The 14914-nt window shown below is 36.1% G+C and overlaps 2 protein-coding genes across 4 annotated transcripts in view; both read left to right on the top strand.

Annotated features, from left to right (window-relative positions):
- The window catches only part of LOC134745942 (UDP-xylose and UDP-N-acetylglucosamine transporter), a 486381-nt gene that overhangs the window by 140487 nt on the left and 330980 nt on the right, over positions 1 to 14914 (top strand). The gene's annotated exons all lie outside the window — the stretch shown is intronic.
- LOC134745923 (calmodulin-binding transcription activator 2) overlaps positions 1 to 14914 on the top strand; it is a 270209-nt gene that overhangs the window by 249851 nt on the left and 5444 nt on the right. The window contains exons 20-25 of one of the 3 annotated variants that reach the window (XM_063680038.1): positions 386 to 522; positions 1831 to 1934; positions 2417 to 2491; positions 7656 to 7680; positions 7791 to 7892; positions 8060 to 14136. In XM_063680038.1, the coding sequence (XP_063536108.1) occupies positions 386 to 522; positions 1831 to 1934; positions 2417 to 2491; positions 7656 to 7680; positions 7791 to 7892 (443 nt within the window). In that variant the 3' untranslated portion in view covers positions 8060 to 14136. Of the gene's footprint in view, positions 1 to 385; positions 523 to 1830; positions 1935 to 2416; positions 2492 to 7655; positions 7681 to 7790; positions 7893 to 8059; positions 14137 to 14914 lie in introns of those variants that run through there. The other 2 variants (XM_063680037.1, XM_063680039.1) reach the window with 2 other exon arrangements.

Here is a 14914-nt window from a genome sequence, read left to right as displayed (position 1 = left end):
TTGCTGCCAGTCATCCCAGGTTTTGCTTTGTCACCGCCACCGCATAGCTCTGGGACTAATCTACAAATCCAACAACAGTCTAAATTATGTGAAAATGTCAGATGCACACTTGTCACTTGTCAGAGTTAAACACCAAACATTGCAGAGCCTTCCTTGGCCCACACCAAGGTAAAAAAAAAACGGATGTCGAATTTGAAATCAATAATGAAGGAAACATGGTTGAACTTCTTTTGTTTTTAAATCGAACGAAACAAAATAAATACGATTATGCTCCAATTGATAATGCTTTAAATGAAATTGAAGTAATTAGGCTAATTAGTACTACGGTTAAGACCGTGTGGGCCTTAGGAGATTAAGAGCAAGTCTAATAAAATCTTGTTTCCAGATCGCGAGCAACGAGAGCTGTACTCGGCAGCCATCACAATCCAGAAAGCATATCGCCAGTACCGCGGCCGGCAGCTGCAGCGACGGGCTGCTGCCGCCGCTATCACGATACAGAACTGCTATAGGCGGTACAAACAGGTACCTGCTTGTATCATCAATCATCATCTTTCTGGCGTTGTCTTGGCTTTTTGCCATGGCTCATGGGAGCCTGAGGTTCACTTGGTAAGAGTTGGTGTAGGAAATAGTATTTACAAAAGTGACTGCCATCTGACCTTCCAACTCAGAGGGGAAGCTAGGTCTTATTGGGATTAGTCCGGTTTTCTCGCTATATTTTCCTTCAGCGAAAAGCAACTGGTAAATACCAAATGATAAATCGTACATAAGTCCCAAAAAACTCATTGCTTAAATTCCAGATTAAAACGGACACTAGGGTACCCAGGCATTTCCAAGCAATAAGGATAGTTGTTTGCATATCGGTTATAAATAATAACTTATAATATCTATATATATAACAATTCACTATGGAAAACCAAAAAAAGCAACGGGCCTAACATTTATCCCTGTGGAACTCCACGCACAACAGGAAACGTGCTGGAGATTGATATTGTACCATTTCATCTGGAAGTTCAACAGATTAAGTGCGTCCAGTGAGATAGCTCGCAAACCATTACAAATATTAAATCTATAGAATGCCATTTTGCAAAGTAAAATTGACCTTGCCTAAGGGCGTCTGCCAGCTGGTGCGGTTGCACGGAGCGGGTGAGCCGGTTAATGAAAAATAGTATGAGCAACGCTAACTGGCGCGGACGCGTGCGACGGATATTACCTACAATGGCACCCGCGAGCGTGCTCTCGCTCCGTGCACCGCGTGCGTGCTCTCGCTCCGTGCACCCGCGTGCGTGCTCTCGCTCCGTGCACCCGCGTGCGTGCTCTCGCTCCGTGCATCCGCGTGCGTGCTCTCGCTCCGTGCACCCGCGTGCGTGCTCTCGCTCCGTGCACCCGCGCCAGCTAGCAGACGCCCTAAAACTATGGCCTAGGCAGCTTCATACTTGCTGCCATTACCCCCAGTATAATTATGGTCAATTTAGTGAAGACTAGGGCAATAACTCTCGTATTTGTTACTCTCGTGTTTGTGTACAAACGCAAGAGTTAACCTCAGACCTTTTGGACGCCAATGACGGATATATCGGCACCGCAGGTCCAACGCCAAAGACAGATTAATCGGTCACAGACCACAGAGCAACATAGACCTACGTGCATGTGCATAAAGTTCAATTTCAGTTTTGACACCGGTGATATGGCGTCCGAGTGACAGCTTTTGTATTTGACACGGCGTCGAAAAGGTTAAAAGCGACGAAAGAACTTGTAGACGGTCATTTTTATAGTCGGTCTTCAGTCTTCACCCCATTGAGCTTATGTCAGAAAGTCAATGCCTTTATTTCACAGTTTGCGTACCTGAAACAAATGCACTGCGCGGCGACCGTTATACAGCGTGGTTACCGCTCACACCGCGAGCGCCGTCTCGCTCACCAGTCTACAGCTACCATCAAGTAAGTAACTAGTATCTACCATCAGTCCATCACCTACGTAAATACCTTCCACAACAACTAGATGAAGGCTCTCACAAGAGGGTTTGGGTTTTATTACTCTAGCGTCTCTAGCCTTTATTACACATTAGCCTGTATGAACACACATCTTGAAATTTAAATGTCGTGAATGTCACTGGTACGAGCCGTGTTTTGCATCACGACCTTTGGTTTGGAAACTGGACGCTTTTCCACTGTATATCTAATAAAATGCTTTTATAATTTACTTTATTAAGTATTTAATACTGGACAGATTGAAAAGTACTTACTTAACCATTATTACCTATCTGCTAATGCTTATCGAATCGACATTTAATTTCATGGAATCAATGGGAAGATCTCTTACAAATTTTCTGCCAAATAATAATTTTGTAGTATCACCAAACCATAAAACGATCAGGTTTAGAGAAGTGCCATTAAATACTAACCTAACTTTTCTCTTTTAGAAGGACTTACTCACAAAGGAGGCAGAATCAAGCAGCTAGAAAGATACAACAGTTCATGAGGCAATCTAAAATCAAGTAAGTGGATAATTATTTGAACAACCTTACTACTCCGAGTACTCTAGGATTTTCTATAGCAATTTTTCGGATTAACCCCTGCCGCTTCTTTCCGCCATCGCTCGACGCGATAAATTTATCCATCTTCACCGTTTAGATGGCTGACAATTCTCAATTGTGCATCTCTCCAGCTGCCTCGTACAGCTAAACTGTGGATGAACTGCCTGCAACATTTCCGGACCGATACGACCTTCAAACTTTCAAGGAAAGAGCGCACTCCCATCTTTCTTTCCATTTTCTACCGACCTTTGCCGGCAACGCACTTGCAGCCCCTCTGGTGTTGCAAGTTTCCATGAGCGATGGTAATTGCTTACCATCAGGCGATTCGTCTGCTCGTTTGCCTTCTATAACATAAAAAAACAGTGAGCTACATTTTAGGCTCTGTAGTCGGGTTCCACCAATTGAGACTAGAGTCAAAAGCTGATCAATGATTAGTCAATAATTAACTTAAAAAAAATTGTATTACTTTCTTACCAGTTGCGGTGGAGACTGCAAGGTCTTGGCTTGTATTTCCTTTTTTTAAGGAATTCTAAAGCCAAGGAGTTAGTCTAGAACTTGGGTCGACGGCTTAGAAGATAACGAGGCAAATTTGAATTTTTTGACATGAAAATGATGTCTGTTTGTTATTGTGGGACTTCTATTTTAGGTATAAATAAATAAATCAACAAATAAGAATAGAATAGAATAGAATTCATTTATTCATGGTAAACTACATTTCATACAAACGTATTACAAAGAAAAAGTATATTTAAAACAAAAAAGTATATACCTAGTTTACCATGAAATGGTCCCGCCTTAGCATAATGCTAACCCTAAAGTCAGCGCTGGTCTTCCGGCGAGACCATTTGTGGGCAGAAATTAACTAATCGCACTTAAACTATCGTGAGACATATTTCAAAATATTTATCAGTACGGTTTTTACTCACTATAATTTTTAGTCGCTTTTGGCGACATGTTTCGTATTCTTTGGGAATCCATCCTCAGGCACGAGTGTCCGCGGCGGTTGTACGTCGTGCACTGCCCGCGCCGCCCGCCTCGCGACGACGTACAACCGCCGCGGACACTCGTGCCTGAGGATGGATTCCCAAAGAATCAGAAACATGTCGCCAAAAGCGACTAAAAATAATAGTGAGTAAAAACCGTACTGATAAATATTTAGAAATTAACTAATTATATTTTCTTGTGACAAATCAAAGAACAATATTTTACATCAGTCAGTTTTGATTAACGAGAAGTACATAATCGGCTTAGCGGCCTGCGTTCGCAGGCGGACGTAAGCCGACCGAAGAGGTTCGCCGCATTATCATTCACCCAGATGCCCAGATGCGTCTTGCTCGCGCCAATAAATGTAGTGCGAGTGAAATGCCCACGTGAATATGCCCTTGATTAATACGTGTAAAAATTCTACAGTACAAAACCTGGAATCTTGTAAAGATCCCATCGTAAAATAACAAAAGTTGCCACTCCTCTACGCAATATTCAATAACAATATGGCTTCCTCCAACTTTTTCATTTTCCGCTTCGTAAACATCTAATATCGGCATATTCCCCCACCGATACACTAATATTACAGGCGGAACGGAAGGGACTTCCGAAATATCTAATACAAGGTGGAAAATGAATTTGATACCAAGAGAATTAAGTGCTTGGGATAACTTGGTCGTATGTTAAGATTAGGAGAAATAGTACTCGTTTTAAAAATAATAAAAGCGGCCAAGTGCGAGTCGGACTCGCGCACGAAGGGTTCCGTACCATTACGGAAAAAACAGCAAAAAATCACGTCTGTTGTATGGGAGCCCCATTTAAATATTTATATTATTCTGTTTTTAGTATTTGTTGTTATAGCGGCAACAGAAATACATCATCTGTGAAAATTTCAACTGCTAGACAGTTGAAATATCACGGTTCATGAGATACAGCCCGGTGACAGACGGACAGACGGACAAACAGACAGACAGCGGAGTCTTAGTAATAGGGTCCCGTTTTTACCCTTTGGGTACGGAACCCTAAAAATTAAGTTAATAGGTACCGTAAAAACATCCAACTGTACCCAGCAAAATTAAGTTAATAGGTACCGTAAAAACATCCAACTGTACCCAGCATCACAGCTATGTCCTACAAACTCAACACGTAATTATGTTGTTGTATATTTTTCCTAACTAAGGAAAAAAAAGAATTGGATGGAATAAGTTTTGTGAATATACGTATCTTCTGCCAGCCTGCCACTCATCCTACTATCGTATGGAACAAAATCAAGGCATTTCGTGCGTGGTCCTCTGCCCCGCCTCCTTCGACTTTTTCTAATAACCCTCTAGCTAGATGACTTTCTTAATAAATTGCCTCTCCCTTATGCTTCAAATCTTTCTGAAATTCCATCTTCTGGCTCTTCATCTACTTCTACTTCGGATAATTTTCTTTCAAATCCCTTCTTTATTTCTAGCTCAGTATTGAGATACCAAATTTATTTTTGATGTTGCCTGGGTTTTGTTGAACCTTTTTTGAAAATAGAGGTATTTTGCCCCTGAACGACATTCAAATAATATTTACACGAACGTATTTTTTCTAGTTAGTTTTAGACCATAATTGGGAGCTTTTGGATTATTATTATTATTAATTCTTTATTTTAGATAATTTTTATCCATAGAATTGTTAGTTTGGCTTATGACTACGTAGTGATTACATACGTGATTATGGTTGGGTAGTTTTGCGGTAGGTATATAATATCGTCGCAGTTGAATGCTCACCGCGATCCTGCGCCGCCCCTTTAAAGGCGGAGGTGGCACTCGTTGGGTTTTTAGACGGTAGTAGGATCCTCGTCATTTAGTCCGTCATACCCGTCTCGCTCCCCTCGAGACGGGATGCGTGAAGGTATTTTCCCAACGTAAAAAAAAGGTATATAATATGAACTGTACTGGTAAAAGTATCTCACGAGAATAATCTAAATGAATAAAAACAGACGCAACTTAACGAGACAAACACAAGTCTATGCTGATGAGATTTAAATACGCTCCTTCACAATCATTTCCTCAACGAAAGTATTTATTTGAAATCTCTTGACTCTTCGCTTTTCCAATAACGGTCTTAATCCATCAGGAAAATCCGATGACATAAGTCGTTTTAAGTTGGAGTTTCTCTAGGATCCAATAATCAAGTTCATTATGGCGTCACAAAGGGGCCAAAGCCGTTATGAATGGCTGGAGGGTTATGTAACACTCACTGGTCCATTTCTCATAAGTCCCTTTTAGGGATCAGTGAGTAATTAGATTAAATGGTGATCCAAATAATGTCGTCTTTAGGAGGAAGCTGAGTATTAATGGTAATTCTGTGATGCTTCCTTCATTTTGAAAATAATAAGGTTTTCTGCCCGACATTTGAAAATATCGATAAGTACTATATAGGTACTTAATGCCAAAAATGTCAATTATAAATCAAAAGATTTTTGTTTTGGAACGCTATCAATAATAAAAGTTACACTATACTTACAATATCCGTTTCAATCAAACAAACATTTTTGAAGTAAAACTTCTTTAGGCGCGACTAGAGGGTAACTCAGATTTTTTCCTGACGGAAGTCACGCTCAGTAGTAACACACGCACAATAGAACACACGTCAAAGTGCCAATAACCGTCATCGTCAAAGAAGTTTTACTTCAATCGCACACACATTTTTTTAAACATTCCTTTATGGAACATGTTTTAGGTCCAGATAGATCATTCATTTTAATCATCATTGTCAATCATTTTAATAACGGTCCCGGGTTGAGCTTTCTTATTTTCCATTGATCATTATTTCTATACTATCCTTCAAGATTTCTCAACATTTTCGTGGTTACACGTTTATAAAAATAATATCATAAGACGTACAGAATACAGACCTTGTATATGTGGAGTAAAGAAATCTAGTTATTACATTCTTCTTAGAAAGCTTTGCGGTTCTAAGGACATATTTTAAGGTACTCTGGTCTGGTGTAAGACATTCTGTACGTACATATATGGTCGGATAAAATATTATTTATCGTATATTCCTGAGAAAAAGCAAACATGTATGATAAAGTTTCTTACATCAAAATAAACATGTTTTTTTAGGGTTCCGTACCCAAAGGGTAAAAACGGGACCCTATTACTAAGACTCCGCTGTCTGTCTGTCCGTCTGTCTGTCCGTTTGTCCGTCTGTCACTAGGCTGTATCTCATGAACCGTGATAGCTAGACAGTCGGAATTTTCACAGATGGTGTATTTCTGTTGCCGCTATAACAACAAATACTAAAAACAGAATAAAATGAATATTTAAGGGGGCTCCCATACAACAAACGTGATTTTTTTGCCGTTTTTTGCGTAATGGTACGGAACCCTTCGTGCGCGAGTCCGGAGGTCCTTAGATATACTTGTTTTCAAATAGATGTTTAATTGTCGGTGTTTTCACGATTCTTTCTTATATTTCAACACCAACTTAAGTTCCATCAAAAATCACCCTAATCCCAGATCGAAGCACTCCTAAGTTCCCTTCAAAAACCAAACAATATTCTCAACGACCTTGCTATAAAAGCCAGTTTGATTATCCGAGACGTTTTTGTCGCAGGCTTAAAGAATCCCCCGGAAATTATTGAGGCTGAACCGGGATTAAGTTTCTTCTTCGTAATTCCTATTGTACTGTGTTTGCAGAAAAGGGCAAGTCTTGGTTGGAAATTTTCCTCAGTTGTGTCGTTTTAGGAAGATTTTTTGGAGGAAAGGACGGTTTAACATTTTGTTTTTTTTTTTTAATCATAAGTGATTGTTGATTTTACGTATGTTACTCGATATTTTATATTTCAATATTTTTACTATGAATTATACAAATATAAAGCAATATTTTATGTTCGTTTCTCTCAAGTAATAACCGATAATGAGGCTTTCGCGAGTGCAGCTCAACAATCGGTATTGTAAATGATCACTATAGCGCGGCAAGGTCTTGACAGATAAGCCATCGCCGCAATGGCATCGTCGTAGTGGAGTTTCCCAAGTTATGTCTGTTTTTATTGTATTAAATCCTTTATTTAATGATGATTGGTGTATTACTTTAACACAAGTAAAATTTCTGCAGCATTAGAAATTGATTGAAAACTACTTTTTTTCTTTTCACGCTGCTAGTACTTGGGAAGAGTTCTCTACTAACGTAAGTTTCATTTAAAGACTTGAGTTTAAAATATATCTCAAGCAAAACGCAAGCTTTAGTAAACTGTACGGCTATTCCAACTTGGTATTAATTGCATTGTCTCTTGGCAGATTGCAGAACGCGCGAGCAGAAAACGGGAGGGTGGTCCTGCGATCGCCGGATGCCCACCAAAACTTTCTGCAGCACACCACCAGTATACGCATGCCCAATAGGTATTCAACCTTAATATTTAAGGGATGAGGACTATTTTTATTTTATTCTACTGATCCTCTCCAGTAACGGGACTACGCATCAAGATGTCCACTTTATTTTTGTCGAAAGTGTTGATTTTTTGTGCCTCCGACACAAGTGATATAATATGTTTTGTTTTTGTTTAAAGGAAAGTGGACTATTTGGCACCACGATCGCCAATGGATGCCGACGACGACCTGCTACTTGAGCTTCTGTTTAAAATGTGACCTGACATACGATACCGACACCTTGTGTTTCACTCTAATTTCAAACTCATGTACTTAGATATACAAGACATTTTACATTTAAACGGTATTCGGACGACATTTAGTTTAGTTATTAATCTATTCCTTACTGCTTTCGTCATTGAAATGATTTTAATCATCAACTGAATCAATTTGAAAACAGGTTTCTTCTCAGTGTTGTGAAAGACTTCAGGCCTTGTCTTTTGAAATTTTAAAATTATCTTTTACATCTGTAATTGTAAAGAAGCTTAAGCTCTTTCAGCACCGTTCTATCTCGTTTCCTTAAATATTTGTTGTTTAATTGAATAAGTTAGAGACAGTACTAGTAATAATGGAATCTTTATCTTTTCACATCATGTAAAAAGAAAAAGCATTACTACTAACTTGCATTACTACTGATAGTTTCTAACTGCCAAGAAACCCAATTTTCCTTAAAATAATGACTTGTTCAGAGTTTGGATTTAAAAGTTTCGTTTCATTTTAAACTCTTCAGGTCATAGACAGGGTTATATTTAGTATAAATTTTATCGTATTTGTATTATATTTTCATAACGTATTTTTGAGACATTTGTTTAGGAATCATATTTTTGAAAACTCTAAATTGATGTAATAGGTTACTTAGGTCATCAGTATATTGGCTAATTTTTCATAAAAATTGGAATCTACGTACTACGGTTATGTTTTTAGTTTTCTGAATGTTTTGTGCAAATTGCACAAGTTTATGATATGTTACATTATTGTTTAGTTTTTATTTTAAAACTTCACAATTTGCATTATCGACTCCATTTTGATATAATTCATAGTGGAGTCCCAATGTGTAGGCTAAGTACAAATTCAAATTATTAAAAAGCCACTGTTCTTATATAGTAGTTGCACCTAGCGAATAATACAATAAACCCGATGAGCTGTGAGTATTTTGAGATTTTATCGTATTTAAGAAAAATAAAAAATAATTATGCAGTTAGTTTGACTATTGGTCGAGTTACCCTATAGGTTTCATTCCAGCCTAAATAGGTTATATCTCTTTTAGTCTACGCAGTTGCGCCTTAGACATCATCGAACACGATCTATGCATTTTTAAAACATTCCGATAGATTAGATCTAACTTATGAAAGCTTAACTTCGTCGATAAATTCACTGAGACCTACCATAGCGTTATTTTAAATATTGTGTTATTCCTCTTGAATTGTTGTTACTGAAACAGAATATTTTAAATTCGTTATGTTTGTCCATTTCTCTATCCCCAGTTCCTAATAAATATTCTCTTCATAGTTCTGAAGAATCTTGATCTTTCTACAATAAGTTCATTAGATAGTCCTTGGTTTTAGATCCTACTTAAAGCTAAACGCCATATTTATCTAGCGTTCATGAAAAAATAAGGTTGTGCACCATTTAAATATAGAATAAACTACCTAAATATTCCCTTTTTTGAATTCTCTGATATTTTAATGTAGTACTATAGTTTAGATTAAGGTTTAGGAGTAACCATAGCTTAGTCATAAGTCGACGAGCGCCCGTCGAAATATTTTCGATTCGTATTTTTATAAAGCAAAAGTTACGAACGACTATGATTGCTTTGCTTGTGCAGGGCCATGGATAAGACGAATTCTGGGTTACGTTACATTTTTCTTTTAAATTCTAAATTCTCTTATTAGATTCTGTTCAAAATATTCAAATTAAAAAAGTTTACATGATTACTTTAAACTATCTTTACCATCTTTTTACTGTGACTTGTTAACTTCCTCGTCAGATTGGAATTAATTTGAGAATTAATTAGGAGGCCCAGTGTTAACAGAATTTCTATCTTACTCTTGACAGTATTGAAATATGTAGTCATCCTTCACATCTAACGTTTAATAGACTTTCAGATTATATTTTTCAAACTTGTTCGGAGTAAGTCAGTGATTTCATTTAAATAATAATAATGAATGTCGCAGAATGAGAATAACCGTCCAGTTGAGGCGGCTTTTGCACCCTCTGGTAGCGTAATGGCAAAAGTCGCATTACGGCAAGAAGCGAAAACGACATTGTTGGCAGTGATAATAGGGGCGCGATTCGCTTGCAAGGTTTGGGGTACCCGAGGGCGCACGAATAACGTGTATATTTTATATTTTTGGATCGCTAATTTTAAGATGTTATATTTATATATGTATATGTAGTAATGGCGGATACAAAACCAGTATTTCGAATAGTATTGCGCCAAAAGTTTTGATGTATTAATTTTCCATAAAAGTTATTCTCTCATTATGATTTTCAACGGATAAATAGTTCGTTTAGCTAGTGGTCATGCGTATATATTTTTGGATAGCGTGCACGATTGCTTCAGGAGCGCCGATAATATTAATAGAAAAAGAGGGAAAATAGACGAAAAAAAGTATTTTTAACTTTAACGCAAACCTCTGATAGCAATAATATTTTTGTGGTGGAATTAACTCGTGATGTAGACAGAGACAGTATTTTATTATCCACGCGATCGTCACAATACAGTTTATATAGAATGCTTCTTAGTGCCGGCGTAAGCTGTGCTTCATCAACGGTATGTTTATTAGTTTCATTGTCATTTAAAGCAATATTTCTAGCCTTATTATTAAACCCAAGTTTAAAGTGTTCATTAGTAAAGACATCAAGTATTCATTAACTTACATAAATATATATGTGCGTTTTCAATTATAATGTTTTTGTGTATCACGTATGTGTGCATTCATGCATAGACAATCGTGCAAAGAAAATAAATTAAAGTTATTACACATATTTAGGTTCCGAACCCCATTTTTACATGGCGATCCTGATAAGACAGTCATTTTACATACACATACACAAATACACAACAATAACTTGCTCATAGAAAAGTTGATGAAACACACTTACAACAAGCCTTAGTCATTGACCACAGCTAAAACATAGTGCACTAGAAGTAGACATAGATAATAAAAATTATAACGTATATATGAAAAAGAAAAATCTTGGAATCTATACATAGTATTTAAATTAAAAGTTTAAACTAATACTTTTTATTACTAAATTATAATAAGCTTGTTCACACATTTTAACTTCGTATATAGTTAGTATTCTAAGATTACGATTCATGATAGAAGTGTTACTAAAGGTTTGAAATGAGAGACTTAGTGAGACTACAGTTGGTTATGTATAACTTTTGTTCAGGGTGGGCCGTAGATTTAGCTATTAAATTTAAACAGGTTTACCAAAGGCGCTTTACTTACCGACATCAATTTTTTTATGAGAATCCACAAGATATCATAGTATTTACCTGCATACTAAAGAAGGACTTGTCATTCTTGGAAAGAATTAGAATTATTTAAAATAAACCACTTTTAACCTATTGAAAGAACTGTCGGAAAGAAGTGTTACCAAAGAATGTTGAAAAACAAAAAACATACTTGCAATCAAAACGTGATATTTGTTGTTAATAAAATATTCGTCAGTATTTGCTTCATATTAAAATATAACCAGGTGTTTGTCTGATACTATATCAGTTTTATATGTTTTAACGCCATTTTATGCATAGAGAAATTTCGCATAATTGCTGTCGCTATTTCATTTACTAAGATGTGACGCTCCGCCAAAAATAAATTGCATTTTTTTTTCAACACCAATTTACATCTGTTACTAAGATCTAATACTGCTGTGACTACTTAGTATTTTCTTACAATAGTGGGCCGACCTGGCATAGAAGCGCAGCGTACAGAACACTTTGGAAAGACATGAAAGAGGCATATGTCCAGCAGTGGACGTAAACATGCTGAGAAGAAGAAGAAGAAGAAGTGACCAAAGAATTATAAAAATCCAGATAAAAAAGCAATAAACCATATTTATGAATTATAAGGGTGTCACACTGTTTGTTTTAGTCACTATTGCCTAAAATCCTTTTGTTGGTGAAGCGTCCATCGTGCTTTCTGCTAAAAACGAGCCTGCCTAAAAATGGGGCATTTTCAATAAAAAGGGACCTTATTGTCGATGGCGCTTACGCCGCACAGCGTCGCGCGGCATTGTATTTATATCGGAGCATCCTTTGTAATGGCGTAAGCGCCATTAACAATAAGGTCCCTTTTTATAGAAAATACCACAAATATATTGCATATCACTTAGATAAATTATAACTTATTGAGAAATTATGACACTGCGTATTACAATTAGTTGTAATTTTGTTTATAAAATGCTAGACCACTAAGTTTGTTTAATATTACTTAGCTTCTGAAATACGGGTTGTAACGTAACTTTAAAAGCAATTTTAGGATATTAGAACAAAATTATGTTAGGAATTACCTATTATACTTTAAGTGAATAGTTCTTAGGGGTTTTTATATTGGTAAACTGAAGCACAGCTTCTGTTAGTGTATATTTTTCAGAATTAATATAAGTTAAATTATTCATTACGCAATTTTGACACATTAAAGTTGGTTACAACCCTTCTAGTGTAGTGTTATCGCTTGAAACATTTTTTTATATTTTATCATGTAATATATTTGATAGCAAATTTTATGATGATGTTTTTTTAAAGTAAAGTTTGGTTACGCATTATGAAGCGTTTTAACTGTGCTTTTATTTTTAAAATAGCAAATGTTGAAATGAAATATACTAACGCATAGATAGTGTTAATGTTGAATGTAAGAAAAGAAATAATGATGAAATATATGCAGAAATTGCGTTAGTTAATGATGGTTTTGAAGTAACGAATTTGTGCGTTGGTATAATTTGATTTAATGATAGCAAATGTAAGTAAAATGTAACTGCCAGTTTCAAGGTTTCTAAAACACCAAGTATGAATGAATCTCTTTATAGAGATTGTGAATTGTCCAAATTGAATGATTAAATTAAATTGTTTCTCTTGATATAAAAGTGTGGAAGGTTTAGGAATGTCTAAGAACGCTTTTTGGCAGACTTCTATTTCTATAAAATGTTTGGAGAGATTGTATTGAACTTAGACATTTTCTTTTGAAAATATTAATGATAGCAGTTTTACTCACACTCCTAATATCTCGTTAATGAAAGAAACGTAATTTCAGCTGAGCTATTTATTTTAGCTCTTTTAGTATGCTCGTATAATCTAGTGTCAATTATTTATATCAGATTTGGGCTTGCTGAATTGACTTCTTCTTCGATATATATATCGGGACTTTGATAAAATGTAGCATTAAATTCGGCATCGTAATAGCAACGTCAAAGATTATGCTGAGAATTACCTATATCAGTAAATAAAATTAGATTCAAATACACGTGTTTTGATTATTACAAGTATAGCTTGGAATTGATATATGTATATTATACATTTGCGTTATTATTCAAAGAGCTTTTTGGTGAGCATAAAGAAAGTATTAAAGTTTGGCAATATTTTCGTGCCAATTATGTCTTGCAGTATAAGATGGACGAATAATGGGATGATTATTGAGAAAAGGCAGATCATTTGGGCTCTTTAAATATGATGCTACATTACGTTTAAGCGAATTCGGCAAGCATTTATTTTAATTTTCCTATAGATATCATCACCAGTTTTCTTCATGTAGTTGCAAAACATATTTTATATACAGTATAGATACCTTAATTCTTGGCAAAAATATTATCATTTTTGCAAAGTGTTACTTGTGACGACAAAATTTCGCTGTTAAGACAATATCTTTAAAATTTTGCTAAGAAAGTCGTGCCATAGTAATTAAAATCTCTCTGATCCTGTCAATCATTTCTAGGCATCCTAAGTTCGATTGTGATCACAAACAAGCAATTAGAGTTACCAAATATGAACTTTAAGTCACTGTATATAGGGATGATATTTGTTTGTTTTAGTTACTGCTGTTGTTACACTGCTATATGAGAATTTATTATTATTGGAAGGTTGAGAGTTTGAGACGTTGATCTGGGATGAAGTGTACTTTGATCAAAAATAATCTTCCTTTGTAATTATTATAATCTATAAACACTACGAAATTGTGATTCAAAGCAATTTAAAATATTACTGCTGATTATATTCGTTGTTTTATTGACACCACTTTTATTTTTATTTTATCCTTTTTTGTTTTAGTTAACTACTCCATATTTTAATGACGGACTGGCAAAATGATGGTAAGTATTTTGAGTATTTTTAAAAAAGTCGATGGTCAATTGGTAAGTATGCGTGACAATATAAATTAAATAGTATTGCCCACAAAACAAAGAAGTAATAGAAATGTGACGTAAGTACGTGTGAAGTGTGTAGCAACATTAGGATTAGCTGCACTCACGTTTACCACAGGCTATTGTCAGTTCAGTACGGCGCTTAAGCAATGTCAGTGTTAAAACAAATCCGTTTAAAATTACAATGCCGTATTCACATCCAATAAGTCCGAATACACATCTTTTTACCTTGACTTTAAAGACATACGGATTACAGGCCATCGAATTCTTATTTTAAGTAAAAAAGTATATTGACGTTGAGGGTCTTGGATGCCATGTTTATAAAAAACCCAAAGTACGCATTTCCGAAGCGACCAAGAAAAAGAGAGAGCAAAGATCTAATCTAACATAATACTTTCTTGGCACGCAGGCGACGAGTTTGTTTTTTCTGACGAGAAGTGGACGAGAAACTGTTTGTGATAGAACAGCCTCATAATGATCGATTGTGGGCACCATGGATAGAAAGACCATGGAAATGGGGACGGTGTGAATCGGCGGCATGCGGATGTGGCGAACCGGAACAAACAATACGTCACATGTTGCTAGAATACCCCAACACCGAATTCGGTGGCAACATTGAAGAGCAGGTGGCA

This window comes from Cydia strobilella, chromosome 12, assembly GCF_947568885.1.
Source record: "Cydia strobilella chromosome 12, ilCydStro3.1, whole genome shotgun sequence".
Taxonomy (NCBI): domain Eukaryota; kingdom Metazoa; phylum Arthropoda; class Insecta; order Lepidoptera; family Tortricidae; genus Cydia; species Cydia strobilella.
This window is presented reverse-complemented; position numbering and strand designations above follow the sequence as displayed.